We start from the raw sequence: 22,513 nt of genomic DNA on the forward strand, positions 1-22,513 counted from the left end.
GCCAGGACCCCCAGGTCTCTTTCCATGGCCCTGCTCTCCAGCCTCTCATTCCCCAGTCTCTCTGTACACCCAGGGTTGCCCCATGCCAGGTGCAGAATCCGGCACTTTCCCCTGTTGAACTTCACATGGTTGGTGATTGCCCAGCCCTCTCATTTGTGGAGGTCTCTCTGCAGGGTCTCCCTGCCTTTGAGGGAGTCAACAGCTCCTCGCAGTCACCGTCCCTGGAGATGTCTGAGGACGGACTGGACGCGTCCGTGGCGGTGCCTCGGACTCGGTGATCTGGGAGCTCTTCCCCACCCTCATGGCTCCCGTGCCTACAACACCCAGAAGGCCCCGCGGAGCCGCTTCCGCCGCTGGGGCGGGCCGAGCTCGGGGCCGCCGCCGCCGTCATTGCGGACGGGACGATGTCTCGCTGCAGCCCCGCCGCCGCCCGCCTGCTCGGCCGCTTCCTCCGCCGTGAGTACCGGGATGAGCCCTCCCGGCCCCGCCGCGGGGGCCGCGGGCAGCGCCGGGGCCCGGCCGGGCCGGGCGGGGCAGGGGCCGGGCAAGGTCACGGCGGAGCGGGGCCGGGCGCGCTCGGCCCGCGGGCACCGGGGCGGGACGCGGGGTGTGCCCGGGGGTCCCCGCGCTGCTCCCGGCGCTGCTCCGGGCCCTCGCTGGGCGTTCGGAGCGGGCGGGATCGCCCCGCTCGGGGCAGGGGCACGCCTGGCTCCGAGGGAGGTGTTTGTAAACGGAATGGGAAGTTCTCCCGTGGAGGGTGGGCGGCCGCAGGTGTGGGGACACGGAAAGGTTGTTCGCGGCGCTGTAGCCCCGGAAAGACTCCAAAGGGCAAGGGCCGGAATGGGCCCCTAGAGTTGGGGCTGGTCACTGCGAGGGCTGGAGGCCTCTGGAGGCCCCTGAATTATCCTGTGGTTTCAGCACTGCGTGGTAAAGTTCTTTTTGTTACCAAGAATAAGGTTACAGGCCTCCCTTTGAGGACAACACAAGCGGTTCGAGACTAGTACTTCAGCTCGAAGCATTTAATATGTGTTGTTCTGAACATCACAATAAAAAATAAAGTGCTTTCCCTCTCCTCCCCCCCCTTTTTTTTTTTTTTTTCCGTTCCAGTGCGCTTTTTTTTGGTGCAGTTAGTGCTGCATCCTCTTGAAGAGGAGACTTGTAGATAGTAGAAGGGTAGTGGCTTCGAAGTGAAAGAGTGTAAGTTTAGATTGGATATTAAGAAGAAATTCTTTACCGTGAAGAAACTGGAACAGGTTTCCCAGAGAAGCTGTGGCTGCCCAGTCTCTGGAAGTGCTTAAGGCCAGGTTGATGTTCCAGGCTTGGAGCAACCTGGTCTGGCAGAAAGTGTCCCTGCCCATGGCAGGGGGTTGGAACAGGAAGGTCTGTAATGTCCTTTCCAACCCAAACGGTTCTGTGGTTGTGTGAGATCAGTGTGGCTATGCCAGGCACAAGAGCAGTTTCTTGGAATCTAAACAGAGGAGTTCGTGCATGAATTTGGTTCTTGCAGCTGAAAATGAATGAACAGACTTAAACCTACCTCATTTCCTTGCACACGAAGTGTTTTTGTCTCAGTGGGATGGTGACTTGCAGGTCTGGTAATGTGATCTCACAGCCATAGGCTGATCTGAGTAGTTCCTGTGGCACACCTGCTGTCCAGGTGGGTATCTGTTCCTGCCTCTTGTTCTCCATGAGCAGGACCAGAAAACTATTTATGCTGTTAATTTCTGCCACTTCAGCTTTTTGAATTGGCTCCCCTGGGCCAAATGAGAATTGGTTCTGATGGAGGGGAACAGATGGGAACGTAGCACCTTCCAATTTAGTTTAATTTATACTCCCAGCAAAGCTACTCTTGGGTGCAGTTTTAAGTGTTAAAACTCTGCATTGTTCTCTTTACAAATAGCAGCAAGAGATTTAGGGTATAGTTCTTAAAATTTTGAGTGGTAGAGGGGAGGAAAAAATCTAAGTGGCTCAAGATGTGTCTTTTTACAGCTGTTCATGAAATCTTTTACAGAAACTCCTGCAAGATGAATTAGTCCTTTACTGGAAGTCTTTGGTTTGATACTCTTGACTGCTGAAACCTTCAATTTGGACTTTGTACATACATTTTCACTACCAATTAACATCTGCTTCTCTTAGTGATTTGAAATCATGAGTTTTCAGTGTGTTCTGTTGCGAAAGAGATGCAAACTCTGTTTTTGTTGGTGCATTGCTGAAGGAGACATGCAGGGTGTGTGTCCCTAAGGTTGAGATCAGGAAGCTGTGGAAATGGAGTATGAAATATGTCAATGAATAGTAAGTGCTGCTCAGAGGTCAGCTCAGAGCACTGCTGGTGTGTGGACAGAGTCAGGAGAGACCTGTGCTTGTCCATACCTCGCCTTGAAGAGTTTTTGTAGGTGTCTAAACTGATTGGAGAGTCAGGATTAGGGATTCCATGTCCTGGGTGTGTTAGAAGGCTTTGGAGAGCTCTTAGATTAAAAGATTACAGTAATTATGTGAGTAACCCTGGCAAAGGATTGCTGCAGAAATAACAATCCAAACTGAAGAATTCCTTAATTGTTTTTATGTCAACAGTGTGGAGGGAGGGAAGTTCACAAACCTTTACCTGCTCACATTCTTGGTGGAGGATACCTAGGGGAAAGCAGCTTGTTTGCTTACAAGAAAGAGATGATTTATGCTGAGGAGACACTTTTTGATTAGGCAAAAAAGATGTGTTGAAAGGACTGAAAATTTCCTGAATGTCATTTCCTATTACTCCTAGATTTGTTTTAATGGGATGGATGTAGTGTAGGCACTGCATCTGCCCTTTGCAGCCTGATTCATGTACTTGATTCCTTAACCCCTATTTCATGGTCACAGGTTGGGAATTTGGCAAGGGAAGGGTGAGAGAAGAGAGCCTGGGGGCTGCTAAACAGGAATCCTTGGAGTGCATAATCCTCTTAAACAAATGAGTAAGGTGTTTTGAGCAATCCCTCAACAGCATGAAGACCTCTTTGTCAATAAGGAGCATCTTCTGCTAATGTAACTGATAACTTCAGGGGGGAATTCTGGGGGTGGGTTTATGCTCCTCTGCGCTATCAGGAGCTCCCCAGAACTGTTCCTGTTGTGTCCTCCTCAGGCCTTGCATTTGTTGGCAGAGGAAGGAGAAAGGAGATGGTCATAAAAATGTAAATTAAACATGTAGAAAATACTGAAAGGAATTCTCAGGAGCAAGCTGAAGGTCCATAACTGATGGAAGACAAATGGGGGCAGGGTTGGGATGTATGTGTGGAAAGAAAGGCACAGCATTTTAAATAGCACTCCTCGTACCTTGGTCCTTCCCTGAGTTTCCCCTGCAGTGGCCTCTGTTTTCCCCACTTATGTTGGAGCTCCTATGATTTCTAAGGCTTTCTTCTTTCCTTACATAGGTTATATAAAATAAAAGGAGGATCTTCCTTCATCTCCAAGTTCTGTGGCTATTTCAAGGAGCAATAGAGGAAGAATTTCAGTCTTCTGGCAATGTAGGTGTCAGCTCAGGTCCTTGTGGAGAGGAATCTGTTGTTTCACCTTGCTTTTATACTGGGCTTGTTTTATGAGCAGCCTCAGATGCTGCCTCAGCTTCCAAATGTCCTTTATTTTGGTTTGGGGTAAATATGGGTAAGAAGGAGACACTTTGACTGGATTTGTGTCCATAGGAAATCTTACAATAGGTCCTGAAAATAACAAGTTTTTGAGCTTTGTTATAGTTGGGATGAAGAAGAGATTCAGCCTTTAGTGTCTGTGCTGTCACCTGGTTTGCACAACCCAAATAAGGAAGGGCTTGGTCTAGATGACCTTTAAAGGTCCCTTCCAACCCAAACCATTCTATGATTCTATGAAATGTAGCTTTGAGTTGCATTGTTTTAAATGAGATTTGTGCCAGTGAGGTGTTGCTGCTCAAGGAGTGCCTGAAAGCTCAGTGTAAACAGTATTTAAATTCCATATGTGCTTTAACATACCTTGTAAATGGATCAGTTTTCTTTTTAACATGTAAATTCCTGTTTGGACTCCATGATAAATAACAGAGTACTTTTTTAGAAAGGCTTGTTAACTGTAATACACAGGTGAGCTGTAAGTCCTGCTTGAGCCTACAGATTGTGAGTTTTGTTCCTAAGAGGTAAATGTGGTGGATTTTCCAGTTATTTGTACTGGAGTGAGCTCTACTCTTGGCTGGGGCCTTGTTGCCTGGAAATGCCAGAGTAACCAGCAGCAGTGTGGTGTTGGAGTAACTCTGTCCCTTAGTTTCTAATAAGGTTTCTTGACTGTGAAACAGCTGGTGTTCCATATACAAGCTTTTACCCCATTGCTAAATTTAGATCTTGCTTTTCAAATCTCCCCTGAAACAACAGGGATTGGGTACTTGAGCACTTTTCATAACAGCTTGGTTGTCCTGAACGATGGACCAAAGTAGGCTCTTGCCCCATTACATGTCACTTTTCAGCTATACAGCAGTTAAAGTGCTGGAAAACCAAAACAAATACATCCTGTTATTTGTATAACTTTATTTTTAAGCCAAAACTGAGCAGGGGTGGGGCAGAAATGAATGGTCTGCCTGGGAAAGACTGTCCAGTCTCTTATTTTATTTTTAATACACTTTCCTAAAGGTCTATTACAGGCCTCTGTTGGACATGGTAATGTTACCTTAGAACTCCGACTTGACTCTTCCCCTATGCTTTTGGGAAGAGTTGGATTTGATAAGACTTGTCCTTATGCTCTAGGACTTCATCTGGAGCCTTCACCTTTGTAACTTGGCCTGTAATTTAGATGTGAGCATTAAAATAGCATCACCAGTGGGTTTGGCTTTTGCTGGTTCACAGCTGAAGAGCAAATTTTTCTTTAAATTTTTTTTTCCTCCAGTCTTCATGAAGCAGCATGCATTTACACCCAAGCACCCAAATTTGTTCTAGTAAAATCAATTATCTGAACGGGTTTGGAAGTTGTAAAGCATGTCCTGGGTGGAAGCTGAGACTTTGCTTCTATTTCTGACTCATACCTGCTGTGAACTTGGGCATGCCATTTCCACTTTCCACCTGTTTCCTTCTCATCTTGTATCTGTCCTAACTAAATTGCCAGCTGCTTGCACCCAGGACTTGCTGTTTGCGCCACGTGGAGCAGAACCTCATCCTGACCCATGCCCCTGCTGGTAACTGGGGCAAACCTTCCTGCAGCAGGTGGGGCCAGGAACAGAAGTACAGAACTGGATTGAGCCACTTTAAAAACCCCTGAAACTCAGACTCATCCAGCCCAGAGACTGAAAGGTGATTTTTAGGATTTTTTTTTCCCATAAATCACTTCAAAAATGTATTGCTCTCCAGACATTTGCCCATGCTAAGCTGCCTGTCTCTTGAGACAGCAAATGGCTCAAATCTATAGCCAGGCTTTTTGAACCAGCTGTATTTTCCCTGAAGTAGGGCCATACAATAATGTAAGCAGCACATATGGTTTTCAAGGGTAAATCCATACAAAGCTTAAATTCTAAGCTGCCTTTTAGATATCAGTGCCTAAATTTTTTTTTTTTTGATAATTTAGAAAATGCTCAAAAGCTTTTTATCCTTGAAAACTATATTTATACAGTCTCCTGAAAATGGAGAATTGACAAGCTTTCAAAAACACTTTTGTGCAATGTTACAAATATCTGAAAGTAGATCTGGAAGGAACAGTTGAACTGGGAGTGGAGAATTGCTGCAAGGTGTAGAGAAATGTGACTATTTGTCACTTTGTTAACAACAAAGAGACTGTGGAGTCTCCCTCACTGGAGATTCAGGAACCATCTGGACACAGTCCTGTGCAATGTGCTGGAGGATGACCCTGCTTGAGTAGGGAGGTTGGATCAGATGACCACTGTGATCCCTTCCAACTTGACCCATTCTGTGATTTTTTTAAAAATTTTTTTTCAAAGTGCTAAAATTGCAGAGTGACAGATACGTGGCTAGCAAGCATCTCTCTCTTACTTTGCAGGTGGATTTGTCAGTGGTTTGGCACAAACTCTGTAAAAACTTAGATCTGAATCAGTTTAGTGTTGCCTGTTTGTTCTTTCCCTTTGCAGGCCCATTTTCAGATAGTCATTCCCATACTCCTGGAAGCCTGGAGTGTTCTCCCCAAGGCATTGCTGGTGGTAAGGACTGTAACAACTCCTTCCCAAGGGGGATCATACTCTGCTGTGCTCAGGGTTGGGTTTCACCCAGGCACATCCCCTGACCATGAGGGATTGCTTGAGTGGCTGGGCTCAGGTATATCGGTTCCCTGCTCTCCTAACCACCATTCCAGCTGTTCTGTACTTGTTTTGCCTCTCCTTTGCTGGAAGCAGGCTGCTCTTCACCAGATGTGCCTTGCAGTTGATGCAGGTGCAGGGCCTTGCAGCCCTGCCTAGGAAGGCCAAGTCCTCAGCCAAGAGGAACAGAAAGAACATCCTGTGCTGTGTTCTGTAGCTGTGGCTCATCATTCTCCTCCCACAGCCAGCCTGGTAGCCCTGTTCATTAAATCTCAGACATATTTTCATAAAATGATTTGGGTTGGGTTGGAAGGTGACCTTAAAGATCATCTCATTCCACCCACCTAGTCTGGCATGGGCAGAGACACCTTCCACTAGACCAGGTTGCTCCAAGCCCTGTCCAGCCTGGGCTTGAACACTTCGAGGGATGGGGCATCCACAGCTTCTCTGGGCAGCCTGTGCCAGGGCCTCATCACCCTCACAGTAAAGGTTTTTTTCTAATATCTAATTCAAATGTGCTCTCTTTCACTTTGAAGCCATTCCCCCTTGTCCTGTCACTACATGCCCTTGTCAATAGTTTTGCCCCATCTTTCCTGTAAGTTCCCTTCAGGTACTGAAGGGAATTAGATCACCCCAAAGCCTTCTCTTTTCTAGGCTGAACAATGCCAATTCTCTCAGCCTTTCCTCAGAGCAGAGGTATTCCATCCTTCTCATCAACTTTGTGTCCTCCTCTGGACTCACTCCAGCAGCTCCAGGTCCTTCCTGTGCTGGGACCCAGAGCTGGACACAGCTCTGCAGGTGGGATCTCACCTCAGCAGGGCAGAGGGGCAGAATCCCCTTCCTCAACCTGCCCACCCTGCTTTGGATGCAGCCCAGGATACAATTGGCTTTTGTATGGCTTTTTCTAAGGATTTCACATGGATTTTCTCTGTTATTGGTTTGTATTTCCTGGTGTGATGAGTTCTGCAACAGTATTTGTTGTGGTTTAGGTTAAAACCCTGCAGGTCACTGAGCCAAAGTGCACTTTGGCTGCTTTCCTTACAAGTTCTCTTCATCCTAGTCTGTACCTTTCTCTACGGAGTTTTACTTTGTGTCCGTGTGAAGCTGAGGATTTGCTGCAGCTCCTTAGAGAGCAGCAGAAGGTGGCTGGAGTTAAATCCTGGGTTTGCCAGCACTTTCTAAGAACAGAGTAAGGACTTTAGATTTAGCAATAGCACTGATGTGTGTAGGCTGCTTCTGGCATGGTTTGGTTTTTCTGTTCACTCCTTTGAGTACAACTGAAGCATAAAAGCAGTGTATCACTAAACTTTAGTTGGCAAAAGAGAACCGTGTAGCCCTGTGATGGAAATGTGTAGTACGTGGATCTGTATGTACATGGATTTTTTGCACTCTCTTACTAAACCTAAGCAATTGTGTTATTATAAGAATTTAATAATGCATCTTAAATTCCGTGCATTATACTAAAAATATTTCTTTCCTTCTTTCTCCTTAAAAGCTTTAACTTCTTCCTAAAAAGAGAAAAAGATAAAATTATTCTTCTCTTGTTCAGACATGCCCAAGTATGTATATGGGACAGTCTGGGGACCATGATTCAGGATCTTTTATTTTGATTTCAGCTTCACTGTTTCCCTCCTTAAGTCTTAGCTGCTAAAGTTCTAAAAGAGCTAAAGGGGTGTGTAGTAACATATTGGTGTATATGTTGGGGATTCTGTATTAGGGTTGTGCCTTCCCAGGGTCACTCCATGTATAAATTAAGGTTTTTATGTCAAACACGTGCAGGGAGTAAATCGGTTCTGATCCCCTCAAAATTCTGGTGTTTAAAAAAACGTATGGCAATAAATGTAGGTGTGCACCCTATTTATACCAGAAGCCTTCTCCCTCTTCCTCCTCTCAAGCTTTCTTCTGTGGTAACATTCTGTGCATTTGCTGTCAGCATTCCTTTCCTTTCAGCACAGATGCAGTCATTCTCCTTGGCTTTTTGTTGCCAGTACTCACTGTGCTCTTTTTCTACAATTGTGTTGTGTTGTTTTCTCCTTTCCAGCACCCGAGTTGTGAGAACTAAATTGAAAATCACTCTAGTGGAGTATCTGGAGAGCTGGGTTTCCTCATGAGCCCAAATATGTGTCCAGCAGCGATGCCATAGCTAGGAATCTTTTGGAAAAAGATCTCTTGCTGTCTGTCTTACTTGACATTAGGTTTTTCTTGGGCTGAGGGACCCTCAAGCTCCTCAGTATCTCTCGTTGTCTGGTCTGGACTGTGCTCTGTTCACAGGAGGTATGACATAGTACCAGTGTTGTAACAGCCTCTGGATATTGGGATTTTAGTTCTGCTTTGTCACTTTGCAGAATTTCTGAGAAGATAAAAACGTGTTCGTTTGCAAATGAAAGTAGTGCTTAAGAAGTTGTTTCTGTCTTTGTCAGGAGGAATCCTGGTATCAAGTACTCAATATGAGAAACCTCCCCTAATTTCTAGTAAACTGAGTAATCACTGTAATAGGGTGAGCTACAGGTGTTTAATGTCTTAGAATGACAGGCACTGAATGAGGCTTCAGGGCTGCTTTTGAAAACATGAGCTGCTCATGATTGCTTGATATAAGCACTGATTGATATGCACTTACTTGGTAGGACATTTTTGATTCAGGTCTACCAAAGGAGGGGATTAATGGTTTGTGCTCTCTTCTCTTCTCTCTCCAGTTCAACAGAATGGAGTCCGACACTGCTCCTACACAGCATCCAGGAAAAACCTGTATGTTAACAAAAACACAAAGGTTATCTGTCAGGGTTTTACAGGCAAACAGGTATGTTTGTAAATAATTTCTTCTATCACCCTTTCAGTTCAGAAAGCTAACTGCCCAAAAACATAATAATACATAAAATGGATTATATACTGCCTTTGTCTGTGTTGATAGGAAGCTGGACTTCTTTCACCATCAGGAAGGTCCCTTCAGCAGTGTAGTTTACATTCTTTGGCCCAAATACTTGTGCACAAGCTTGAAAGTTGGTTTTGAGTCATCTCTGTTATTGTGCTTTTCATTTTTGTTTTTCATCTTGTATACAGCTGAAAGGGTTTCTTTGTGAAAGGCTATTTGCAAAAAAACTGCAAAAACTTGACCATTTTAGAAGTGCTTCTTTCACAAATGCATTTCAATATCAATGTCTGTGAATTAAATTTCTGTTTTTATTTCAGGATATTTAATGATTTTCTCAGATTCACTTTTACATGTTTGCAGGCAGAGCAGGCTGCTTTTGTAAAACTACCAGCTAGTCATGGATGAGCATGCTAATTTCTTCTGTTTCACTGTAGTGTTTGTCATCTGCCAGACTTGATGTGGAAAAGAAACTGTGTCTGCTGTGTCTGCAGGTGTATGAGCAGCACACAACAAAATATCCTTTCGCATGCAACCACAGTGCTCTGATTAAAAAAAAAAACAAAACAACAGAGCATATTAGCATATTCCAAATGCATTTAAAACATGTGGATGCACTCTTCAAAATATCTGATTATATATGTGTAGTGAAAACTTCTTATTGTTAATTTAAGTGACATAAATTGCCTTCAGAGTTGTAGATAACATCAAACTTTTTGGTTAATTTTATTTGCTATTACATGCTTTCTAACTTACGTATTTTCTCTCTCCTAGGGCACCTTCCACAGCCAGCAGGCATTGGACTATGGCACCAATCTAGTTGGAGGAATTTCTCCAGGGAAAGGGGGAAAAACTCATCTAGGTCTGCCTGTGTTTAATTCTGTGAAGGAGGTAATTTGCAGCAGTGACTGGAGGGCACAGAGTTTAAAGCTGCTGAAGGGCTCCTTATTTCATTGCTCACACTGGAGAGACAAATATTTGAGCTGTGTATGTCATTGGGCAAAGAGTGAAATAGAAGCCTTGTAAAAGAGGGAGCATTCACGATGGTCAGGCACAAGTTTGGCTTCCACTGTGAAGGTCACAGAATTTGGGTACACTTGCTTTATGAATGCAGCTGGTTTCTGATTGATTCTGGTGTGCATGATGAATTTTAGCAAACTGTTATGTAAGAGTATTTATGATGGTGATCATGGGGCAGAGCCTTTTCAGACAGTGGTCAGTTCTCAGTTCCCTGGTTGTGTCCCATCTTCAGGGAATTGAAGACTTCCTTAGGTAGTAGTAAATTAATCTATATCCTTCGTTCATGCCTGAGAGTGGATGTATTTTAAATGGCTTGTTGTCAAACATTCTCTTCAGCCCCACTAAACACACGATGCGTTTTTTGTTGTGTCCGTTGCAGGCCAAAGAACAAACGGGTGCTTCAGCCACTGTCATCTACGTCCCTCCCCCCTTTGCTGCTGCTGCTATCAACGAGGCCATCGATGCAGAGATGCCCCTGGTGGTGTGCATCACTGAGGGTATCCCCCAGCAGGACATGGTGCGGGTCAAACACAGGCTGCTGCGGCAGAGCAAGACCCGGCTGGTGGGCCCCAACTGCCCCGGAGTCATCAATGTAAGTGACTTTTGGCTTTGGTCCAAGGCTGAACTGTTCCTAGTGGTGGTTCGAATGTTCCATCTGACTTCTTCCACTCTTTCCTTAGCCTGGAGAATGTAAAATTGGTATCATGCCTGGTCACATTCACAAGAAGGGAAGAATTGGTGAGTTTTTTGCATATTTATGCGTCATCTAAAACACAATTTTGGTTCTCTAGTGTTCTTCCTCATGAGGCAAGGCACATCCTGCCCTGAACAGAGTTGATAGCACTGTGGGACAGCTTGTCTGTCCTCAGTTTATATGTGAATTTTGGCATTATCAATCCTGAAGGCCAAAATCAGGACATCTTCCATAGTGGGCACAGGGTACTGGTGGTAGAGGCAAAGGAGTTGGGAGTTTCATTGACGTGGTATCTTTAAAGGAGAGTTGGGAGGAAAACTCCATTTTTCTTGGGATTTGAGAGCACTAAGCTCTCCAACACTATTCCTTCCAACTGCTTGGCTGCTTAGGACTGGGATCCTACACTTACAGTGATCTCAGCATTACAGCAGAGAGGAGAGACTACAGGCAAGTTTATAACATGGTAATTTAGACAACTATGAAACTATCCCAAGTGGAAGTGACAAATATGCCCATTTCTCAGGCAGTGTGGTTAAGGGCAGGAAGACAGTGACTTGTTCATAATCAATGTCAGTCACACCCCCTGTGTGTAAAGAGTTACACACCCTGTTACATGCGAGTCTCTTGTCCTGACTTCTGTCAGCTCCTTGTTGTAAACTATAGAAATAATGCAGTTCAGGAGCTGTAGAGAAAATTCTTCCAAAATATGCATTTGTACTTAAGTAGAGCTTCAGAAATACTGTTGCAGACAGCACATGCTGCTGTTGCCTGTCTGCAAGGCAACCAGTTTCACTTGAGCACAGTAGTACCCTTTGCAACGTTACCATTTTTTTGGATGGAAAGTGTGTTTATTGTGGGAAAGGCTGTTCAATGCTGTTGAACTACAGGGACTCAGTGCAGATTTTCTAGCATGAGGAGCCATCTCTGCTATGTAACCACTTCTGACTTGAGAACAGACTGCACCTCGGGAATGCTGGAAGATGTGTTAACACTCATGTTCAGCCTCCAGCTTTCACAAGTACCTGTAAACCTGGAATTGAAAAATCCCATGGCTGCAATTATGCCCTTTATAAAAACCACTGAGACATTACTCTATGCCTGTAAAAGGTAACATCAACCAGTGTTGCCCTGAGCTCCCTTCTGAATCAAAGTTCTGTTCTGATTTTCTAAATATATACAAGAAATGTGTTGCAGTCACAAGTTATTAGAATCTGAGTGCAAGGCACATCGAGTGCAAAAGAAAATTTAAAATCTTGAATCCAGTAGCTCTGCTGTTGCTGGAAATGTTTTCAATGGTGATCCCAGGATCAAGGAATAAAAATGTAGCTTTGCTACCCTCCAGTTTCATCTAACACTGTGACCTTTGGTGATGTGCTCTCCAGCCTTCTATTACTGTGAGGAGTCCAAGAATCATCTGAATATACTGTGATGCAAGGTATAAAAATAGCCACAGTCTTTGGACTTTCATCTGTAGCTTCTCTGAGGCAATCTGATCTTAATGGTAAACAGGAAGGCCTTTTCAAGCATAGCAAGAAGAAAACTTGTGCTAGAACACATCTGAGCTGGCCAGCAGTATAAATAGTTGATAAAACTAAGGTTGTTAGTCTGGTGGTGTATTTTCTCCTGTGTTTATGCAATGTATGTACTATATTCATTGTTAGATGGCTTGAAGTAGGTGGAGGATAATGCCTGTTTCTCCTCAAAACTTTTCCTTTTGTAGTGTTAACAGAAGTCTTGACTTGAAAAAATGAGCAAAAAGCCATGCAAATATTTTGCCCCTGCTCTAAGCTCTGTGCTACCTTCCATCCTGAATTTAGAACTGGGATTGTGGTCTCTTGTGATATTGTAATGTAAATGCCAGATGTGTTCTGTAGAGCAGCAACAAATACCTTAATAGTGATAACTTGCATTTGTGCAGCATTTTTCTGTTTTGGAAGATCTCTCATGTGCCTGGCCATACTGGGGATGTGATTAATACAGAAGTCTTTGGTTAACTGTTGAGCTGCAAATCTGTTTCAAGTTCAGTGCATCAGCTACTCACATACAAGATAAGAAGTATGTTCTCCTATTTGCTTTTCAGTTTTCTTTCTTGGTAAGGCTTTAGCATGACAAAAATACTGAGTTCCTGGGCAGGTTTAGTCCATTGGCAGTTAAGTGTCAAAAGGTGACAACCAAGAAGTAGTACAGAAAGAATCTTACAGAGAGCTTTGGCGAGGACAGCTGGAAAACCTGGAATCTCATGTTGTTTATTGAGGTGATTTTCATTAGTATAAGAACAGCTGCCTCTAGTTATGTGCTGTGTTAGTGGTAAGTTTATCTTCTTTTCTTTCCTCAAGGTATTGTGTCAAGATCTGGAACGCTGACATACGAAGCTGTTCATCAGACAACACAAGTTGGGTTGGGACAGTCTTTTTGCATTGGTAGGTTCTCTCAGAAACAGACTAATGTGCTTTTTCTTTACAAGCATAAATCCAAAATAATTCCTTTTTGCAAGTGTAGAATTTGCTGAATGGCAGTTGTGTTGAGAAGTGGGATCCCTATGTGCTGTGAAGAGTATAGCCCTTCTCTGTTATAATTTCCACAAAAGGTTAATAAAAGCCTTAAAACCAGCTTTGAACAGAGAACTGCCAGCAAATACTATGTCAATTTGGAAACAGATTGTCCCAATAAGTTTAGTAGTATAAAGGATTAGGGCATTCTTAGGTGTTTAGTTGGGTGTGTTAAGCAAATTAAATTTCCTGACAGCACAATTCTAGAGCTGGGGTCTTGGTTCTGCTGTGTTCATAACATTTTGTTTATGGTTTGAAAGGTGAACATTCAGATGTCAAAGCTTTCTGTAAATTGTGGGCGAGGTATTTGGAGCAGGAATTTGACACACTGTGACTTGGGTAGAGCCTTCAGAGCTTCCTGTCTTATGAGCCTTTGGGAATATTCCTCATGCTGAAGTTTACTTTTAAACTTCTATTGTAAATGCAGTATCTTTATCTTGAGTAACTCTTTATTTGTGCTTTTAATTTTTTTTCAGGGATTGGAGGTGATCCCTTCAATGGAACTAATTTTATTGACTGCCTCGATGTCTTCCTGAAGGATCCTCATACTGAGGGGATCATATTGATTGGAGAGATTGGAGGAAATGCTGAAGAAGATGCGGCAGCATTTTTGAAAGAAAATAATTCCGTAAGTCTTAAAACACTTTGCTTCCAGACACCTTCATAGTTAGCCAGCTTCTTTTGCTGCATCAAGACTGAAAGCTCAGTTCAGTCTCTAATCACTATTCACAAAAACCCCAAACAGTCATGGTTTTTTTAAAGAAAAAGAGTTGAAATTAAGAGTGTTGTCGAGGTTGGACACAATGATCTTAGAGGTCTTTCCAACCATATTCTATGGTTCTGTGAACTGGAGAGCAGTGTCAACTTTAGAATTTCATTCCTGTAACAATATTTGTAGTGACTTTTTTTTTTTTTGTAGTATGCATGGGTCTGTAGAGAGATAGAAAATTTCTGTTTGCTTCTGGTTTATGATGATTATTGGGAGAGGAAGTATTCCACACTCCTTTGAGCTGTCTAAGCTGTTTAATAACTTTGCCTGGTGAGTTGATATTTAAATAAAAATACAAAATGAACAATCTGCCACCTGGAACTGCTTTTCCTCTCACCCTCCTCCACATAACACATTTCTCTCTTCCCAGGGCCCCAACGCCAAGCCAGTGGTGTCCTTCATAGCCGGCCTGACGGCTCCTCCGGGCCGGCGGATGGGCCACGCTGGAGCCATCATTGCTGGGGGCAAGGGGGGAGCCAAGGAGAAGATTGCAGCCCTCCAGAGTGCAGGGGTTGTGGTCAGCATGTCCCCTGCTCAGCTGGGCAGCACCATCTACAAGGTTGGTTCCTCAGGCATTGGCTCATCCAAAGCAAGAAGCCACTTCTGAGGGAATATGAGTTGGGAGTACTTCTCTTACCCAGATACTCTCTTGCTCTGAACTTGCTTAAACATAAGAACTCTCTTGGCTGGACAAGCTGAAATTAGTACATAAAAGATATGTGCATGCATTAATAGTGTTTTATAGAAAAGTAAATGTAACAAAATAGAGAAGAGATTACATTCTGCTTTCAAGCGTAGCAACTTGTTGAAATTGTTTTCTGGATGTGAAGAGCCTGAATTAATTTAAAATATGAGAACATTATTTCTAAGTAGGGTATTTGAGGAAGGAGAGCCTTGGCATATAATTCAGAGTTATGGTTGAATATATACAGCTGAAAAACTGAGGTGTGGAATGGGATTATTTGCATTTTACTTAATTCATATCCAAAAAAAGGGATTGCTTCGTAGCTGGAGGAGATGCATAATTCAGCTCTGTTAGGTATTTTTTGTTTCCTGTGGTGACTGTATAGTACAGCATCTCCACAGGTTGCTGTGGGATTCTTCCCTTCTCCTATTGTGCTTTTTCTTTACTGACATGAAAATCTTTATTTTGTTGCTCCCTTGGCTTGAGTTGTTTACTGTAAGGATTCTACTGCAGTTCTGATGCAGAATTGGTGTTTTTCAAGCCCATTATGTTGTGTCTGGGAGCAAATGGTTCCCTGACAGCACTGCAGTCTGGCAGTGACTGCAATCTGGCTTTCCAGAGCTGGCTTGTTAATGTGAGGTGGGAGAATGCTTATTTTCCCTTCCCCTAGCTTGCACACTTCACCCATTTTATATTTTAATTTTTAATACCAATTTTTAATTCTTAACATCAGATTTCCAAAGATAAATACAAAGTAATTTGAAATAGAAGAGTAATAGAAACATTTTCTGTTTTCCCCGCTGGTAACATCTGTGTGCTCTTTGCAGGAGTTTGAGAAAAGGAAATTGCTGTGAGAGAAGACACTTTGGAATACTGTCTCCAAAACACCAGTGCAGCACCCGGCCTCCGCTTACCTTTTGTCTGCTAATCTTCAGTTGCCCCAATGACTTGACGTTGGTCAATGAATTTGACTCGGAAGCCATAAACCTCCTGGCTAAACCTGTTTTGATGTCTCCTTGTTTCAGACGTTGTCACCCCGTTGTAAATCACAGCAAATTAATAAATCTGCTACTAAATCTGACCCATCTTTTGAATTCCTGAAGCAGAGGCGTTTCTTCGGTCATCATAAACAAAATCTTTTGTAACTTAAGCACTGCCCCCTTTTCAGGTAAAGTTGCTTGTAGAGCTGCTTTTAAGGATCAAGGCATTGACTTTATGCACATGCCACACTTTGCTTTATTTTTAAGAAGTCCGGTCCTGCTCGTTCGTTGCTGGCCAGTACCTTTGAACAACAGGCCAAAGCTTCCGTCCATTAAACCAAAGCTGCTGGATCTGAAGGGATTGGTGTTGATCCACGTAGCTGGATATGCCTGTGGTCCAGACTTTCTCTTCAAGGCTGTTGAGCCATGCACAGTGCAGTCCTCTACTGGCAAGGAATTCTGTTTGTTGTGTATAGAGATGGAACTGTTATTGAATAAAAATTAATATAATTTCACATGCAAACTATATATTCAAAATTGTCTGTAGCTATGAAGATGATTTGGTCTTTAGCTTATATTACCTTAATTTCCACTTTATCTTAACTAGTGTTGCACTGCTTGTGTTCTGAAATCCAAGTAACAATGGGACATAGTGGAGGAGAATTATTCTCTGGAAAAGAACATAATAAGATAACTTCCTTGTTAACCACTCCCAGCACTGTAATGGAAACCCCCTTTTTTTTTACTGTGGATATAGCCCAAGTATTGTGCCTATAAATGTTGCAAGTTTTATCAGGATGGACTAAACCCCAAATTGCTTTATATAGAGGACTGAAAGTTCATGTAACCTGGCACTTGTTTAAAGCTAACCTTGTGTTCCATAAAGGTGCTGTTACGAAAACTCGTGTCGTTATTTATTTAAAACTGTTCTTAATGTCCTCATCAAATAAATCCCTCTGGAATTTCTCTTCCTGAGGCAAGCAGGTGTGTCAGTACTGACATTTGCAGCTCCTAGAACTAAGCCCTGATGAAGTGCATAAGGGACAGGTCACATCTCTGCACACTGAAGGTGTATTAATGCACCTGATGTATGGTCTGGCATCAGCCAGGTGTTCCAGGCCTTGGGACACAGAGACCAGGTGCTGCATTGTTCACCTTGGAATGATTTACTGAAATGAACCTGACACCTTGTCACTGGACAGCTGAAGCAGGATTGAGCAGTGAATCATTTGATAAAGCCTGTGACAACAGATAAGAGCTTTTTTTACTAGATCTGCTCAGTTTGCTGGTGGTGCTTGTTTTAATCTGGAGCAAAAAGATTGACGGGTGCCCTTTAGAGAAATAGCAGTGCTCCATTGTCTCAGTCTGGCCAAGAGTGCAATTCCTCAGCAGTGAGTGTCACGAATTGCAGCCAGTCTTCTTATGGGCCTGATAAGACTCATGGTAGTGCTGTGCTGCTGCCCTTTGGGATGTGCAATGCTCTGTGATGAACTGCCTGCATTTCATCCCTCTAACAGATGCTCTTCCAGGACAGCTGAGGTGGAGGGAGTTTCCTGCTAGGGTTTGCTCCTTGGAAGCTCTTTTAGAGGCACCAGGTATTTCAGAAGACAGCTCTAAACTCCACTGATTGCTGCACCCTTAGAAAGTGTTTCCTTCTATCTTGAAATCTGAGGATGGGTTTAACAATTCACCCTGGTCTAAGGTTTGCAGCAGAGTCCAGTGCTGCTCCTCAGCAGCTGCCTGGATCTGCTCCAGCCTGGGCACCTGGAACTGATGTCACCTCAGGATGGGGAGGGGAGGGACCCTGACCTTGTCTGATCGAAAGGGTTGGACTGCACAATTTCACAGTTTTGCTGCTTAAAAATGTGCACTTGACAAGTACCAGCTAATTAATGACAGCGTCTCTTTGGAAAACATTCACATCTGTTTAGTACCATATGTTCTTGTGGATAAATATTTTGAGTAATCTGATCTGGAAAATTGTTTATTTACTTCTTTTAAAAGGCAAAACTTAAATTAGTGTTGAACTTTTAAGCTGTTGCTACTTTATAACCTACTAGTTAACCTAGATAACTATGACCTGATATAACCCAGGGAGTTTTTATGTGCAAGAGAAATGCTGCCAGTGTTGCTGTTCCCATAACATTTTATGAAATGTTCCTTTTTGTGTTTTTTGATCTACACTTGACAATGGCATCAATCCGTAAATCACTTTCACTTTTGAGACATGAATTCTGGAAGTTCATTTTGGTCAGGGAAATTTATTGCCACGCTGATTTTCTTCAACAAAGGGAGAAGGATGTAGACCCCCTTAGGTGTTTTTTTCTCTTAGTGAACAATATTTGGTTTTGGATGATCCCTAATACTTTCTCATGATTGGATCCCCTGGTAGCAGCCAGGTGTCAGTGTAAATTGGGCCAGAAAATGCTAGAAAGAGACACATTTCGAGGGGTTTCAATAAGAACCTCTGACTTCCGTGCTGTTGGGTTGAAAGCAGTGGCAACTTGTGATGCCCAGAGTCTTAATTTTGTTGAAACTGGAATTAAATCTTGTGCACTAACATAATAATTTGCTCAGTTTACCATCACCTTCACCTTACCTTTGCTGCTGCCTGGTCAGGATTAGATGACAGCTTTTCCTTAGAAAGGCTGTCTGATACCGTGGGCAGGAGCCTGCAGGGGATTTTGGAAGGTGGCAGAAGGAGCTGAAGGAGCTGTGCTGCTGTGGATATCTGGCAGCAGCACATCCTGGGTGTTTTGCACAGTGGGCTGTTTCTCCTGGAGCATCTCTGCAGGGCTGGGAGTGCTGACCCAGCCTCTAGCCAAATTTGGGACGACTACAAATAGCTGGTGAAGGGGGAAGAGTCCAGGTTTGATGTTTTCCACAGAAATTTTAACACCAAAAAAACCAAAGTCTTGGACATCAACTTGCAGCACTCCAGTAGCAAATAAATGGAGTTTGTGCTACTGGCCATATTGTTATATAACTGTTTTTTCCTGAGTTATTTAATAAGGGGTTAAAACTGTACTTCTCTATCAGAGATTTATATCCAAGCACAGGGTGGTGCAGTTGGTCTGTAATTAAGGCTACAGGCAAGAGCATACTTGAGAATTGCTGTTGGATTTGCATCCAACCTTGTGCAGCCCAAGGCTCTGAGGACCCTTCACAGAGGGCTGATAGAGGTGAATGGTGGGGATGAGGTGTTTCACAATGTAGGGTGAATAATGCACAACCCTGAAATTATCTGCCTCTTCCTCCTTTCCTGCCCAGGCTCTATGATGAAACACGGAGCCCTGTGACTGAATGTGTGATGGAGGTGATTCTATGATACAGGAATTAAAACCTGCTAGGTACCATTTTTCGCAAGAGGTTACTTCAGGATGTCCCCTCTCCTTGTAGCTCCGTGAGTTTGGTTTAGTGTTTAATTGACCTGAAATCAATTTTGGCAATTTTGGAAAATTTCATGACTCAGAAATGCTGAAACACTTCCAATTTTCAAAGGAATTTGTCAGCTTGTCCCATTTGAACTTGAGGTGCAAACAGGATATTTTCCTAGAAGTGGAAATTTGAGAGTTTTACTCAAGTTAAGAACCTCAGGGAACTTGCTCAGAATTGCACCAGGGTTGTGTTTTGTTTGATTGTTTCTCTGTTTGTTTCTTTGTTTGTTTTGTGTGTGTGGTGTGTTTGGTTTTTTTTGTTTTGTGGACTTTCTTCTTTGTTTTGGTTTGGGGTTTTTTGGTGGGGTTTTCTCTTGGTGGTTCCAGGTCCCCCCATACTTGTTGGACCTGCTGACCATCCATAGCTCACTCACAGGACTCAGACCCAGGCAATTCGCTGCCACTCAGAGCATCCAAAAACCTTCATTAAATCTGATTTGCTTTCTGCAGCAGTTATGTGATCTCAAAAGAAAAGGCAAGAGATGGCTCTCTGTTTACACAAACCACATAAATTTATAGGGCTGGGAGTAAACCCGTGTTTCTGTGCTATAATGGGTAACCACACAGAGCAGTGTTTGTGCTGGAAGTAGGAGCAGTATCCTGTAACGATGTCTGTGCTGTGCAGATACATAATTGAGGGTCTCTTAAAACCTGTTTTATTGCACAAAAAAGACAGCACAGCAAATTTATAGTTTCCAGCACATCTGTAACGTTATGAGATAGCTGCTTTAAAAAACCCCACCAGCTCCAAGCCTGTTCCTTTCCATTTGCTGCTCTGCTCTCTAGGTGGCAGGTTTTGACTCCAAAACATGGGTTTGGTTCCTGCTCTGAACTCGGGCTCAAAGTATGACAGAGAAAAAGAAGATGGAAACAAACCACTGCTACTTTATTCTCTCTGGGTGTTAGATGGATTTATGATCGTATCCTTTCATGTGAGTTGGAGAGAGGTGTTATAGAACCTGCCTGGTTTCCTCACGGTGTGCTCGTGATGTTGACATTTCTTCTTGTTTTTCATGGTGGAGTGTGTTGTCTGAACTGTGTGGGTTTGGCAGTCAAATGGGACCTGCCTTAGAGAAATGCCTGTCTTCATTTCGAAGCAGGCAAGAAATGGCTTAGACTGTTTCTTCAAGGGTTTAACAACTTTGCTCTTTTTTTCTTTTATCCAGTTGTTTGCTCCTTGGAAGAGAAGCATCCTCCATGCTGCTGTGCCCACCAGGCTCTGTAACCTGCAGAGCAATGGGTCAGCTGTGCCATCAGGGCTGGGGCCAGTCCTGCTCCTCTCAGTGCCAGTCGGGCACGAGACCAGTTTGGTTTAGTGGAACCCACCCAGTCTCATGGGAGGTGTCCCTGCCCATGGCAGGGGGGCTGGAACTGGATGATCTTCTGAGGTCCTTTCCAACCCAAACCATTCTGTGATTCCACGATTCAAGATCTTAAGTGCCAGCCCTTGCATGGAAGAGGCTGCCAGGGCTCTTGTGGGCCAGGAGCTGTGTCTGGGAACAGCTGCTCTGTGTGTGGAGCCAGATGTGTGCATACACCTGCAGGTAAAAGTATCTCTGAAGGATTTGTGCCCTGAGGGATGGTGCCTTGCTCAAGGTCACCCTCTCCTTCCTTGTTCTGCTTTCAGACTGCAAGTCTGATTACTGACTGGAGCCCTAGGTGCAAGGAGGAGAAGCAACAGGCCGGAGATTTAGCCTCCAATCATTCCAGTAATTTAACTGGATGTATTTTATTTATCTTTGTGTAGACAACTGTTATATTTGTTCAAGACAGGCACTAAATTTTTTTTCTTCCCCAGAGTATAGATGACTTGGATGTAAATCCAGCCAAAGCTCACAGATGCCAGCCTAGACTGGGGCTCAGCCCTATCCTGAAACATGGAACCTGGGCAAAGATCCATATCCATATCCCAACGTTTAGACACGTGGTGGAATCCAGTGTTTGGACAACCCATGAGAAACAAGGCAAGGGCAGCAGAACCTCTGAAATAGTCATATTTCAGTAGTCAATAGTTAGATCACTGACCTCTCCTGGTTAGAGCAGAAACTTAGACACCCACACCTGAATGGAGACAGCTACACCTGCAGGACATCTTGGCTGGCTCTACCTGGAGCTGCAAGTTCCCTCCTCTTGGCCAACTGACCAAAGTCATGTTGGAAGTCATTGCTACTCCCACATTTCAAAAAGTCACCTGAGCTTTCCTTTCAATTTTAAATTAGTGCCATTTTACTCAGTATGCGCCGTGTCATCCTCATTTCTGATGCATTGAAACACAGCAGCAAATCTGTATTTTTCAATTTGTCCTATTTATGGTACAGCCCATTTCTGTTGCAAAAACACAGTTAATAATTTATTTAATGTGTCTTTTATAAAGCACTTGAGAACGCCGAGATCTGATTTTGTACAGGGAATGAAATCATACAGCATTAATCCACTCTTTCGTGCAATGATGGAAAACAATATAATTAGAAGCCATTCTTTCAGCCTGGAAATTGTAATTGGATTGTGAATTTTATAGCACCAGCCTTCAAAGAATAAACAAGAATTAGTCAACTAAAGAAAATATGCTCAGCTTGTTTCGAGCAGGGGCTGTCTTCTGTGGTTAACTTTAGGGGTTATTGTTGTTTGTTCATTTTTTTATTCCTGCTGGCATATAAGGCATCCTTAGAGGTTTCTAACACAGATTTTTTTCCCTAGGGAAGCCTGCTGTGGGGTTAGTCACTCAGCCTGAAGTCCTCCTGTCCTCTTTTCTTTCCACCCTGAAGTTTGCTTGGAGCACCTCTGGGTGCTCCTATGGATCAGATTCTGAGATTTGGTGGGGAACGCAGTGTACCCTAAATGGGGGTGATACAGCAGTGGCAAAAATGAAAGAAAATCCTCAAACCCCATAAAATGGGGGTGTTGGTGAGTGCCAGAGGCAGAAGAGAGCTGGCAGCAGGGGAATGGTGGAGGGGTGGGGTCTTTTTTGTATTTACTGCTTAACCATTTAACCTGCATTGAAGCACAGAAAAGAAATTGCTTGTCAAGGTATTTATTAGCTCTGCTTATGATAAATGGTAGAAATTATCTTGTGTGAGGAACTTAATGAGGACTGGGTAGAAAACAGGCTTCTCCTCCAGTGGGAATCACAGAATCATTACGATTGGAAAAGGCCTCCAAGACCATCAATTCCATGTGTTAACCCAACCCTGCCAGGTCCCCACCAAACCGTGTCCCTAAGCATCACCTCTACATGGCTTTTGAACACTTCCAGGGATGGTGATTCCACCAGTGCCCTGCACAGCCTG

At 43.6% G+C, this 22,513-nt stretch overlaps 1 protein-coding gene across 1 annotated transcript; it reads left to right on the forward strand.

The window, feature by feature from the left end:
• Positions 1-348: 348 nt before the first annotated feature.
• SUCLG1 (succinate-CoA ligase GDP/ADP-forming subunit alpha) lies at positions 349-16,690 on the forward strand. Its single transcript, XM_069014747.1, has 9 exons — positions 349-456; positions 8,920-9,023; positions 9,867-9,983; positions 10,492-10,704; positions 10,793-10,850; positions 13,143-13,226; positions 13,832-13,983; positions 14,495-14,683; positions 15,637-16,690. Exons 1-9 carry the CDS (start codon positions 405-407, stop codon positions 15,661-15,663), a joined length of 996 nt encoding a protein of 331 aa, XP_068870848.1. The 5' UTR covers positions 349-404; the 3' UTR covers positions 15,664-16,690.
• The last annotated feature ends 5,823 nt before the right edge of the window (positions 16,691-22,513 follow it).

The sequence above is a fragment of the Aphelocoma coerulescens genome, chromosome 4, assembly GCF_041296385.1.
Source record: "Aphelocoma coerulescens isolate FSJ_1873_10779 chromosome 4, UR_Acoe_1.0, whole genome shotgun sequence".
NCBI lineage: Eukaryota > Metazoa > Chordata > Aves > Passeriformes > Corvidae > Aphelocoma > Aphelocoma coerulescens.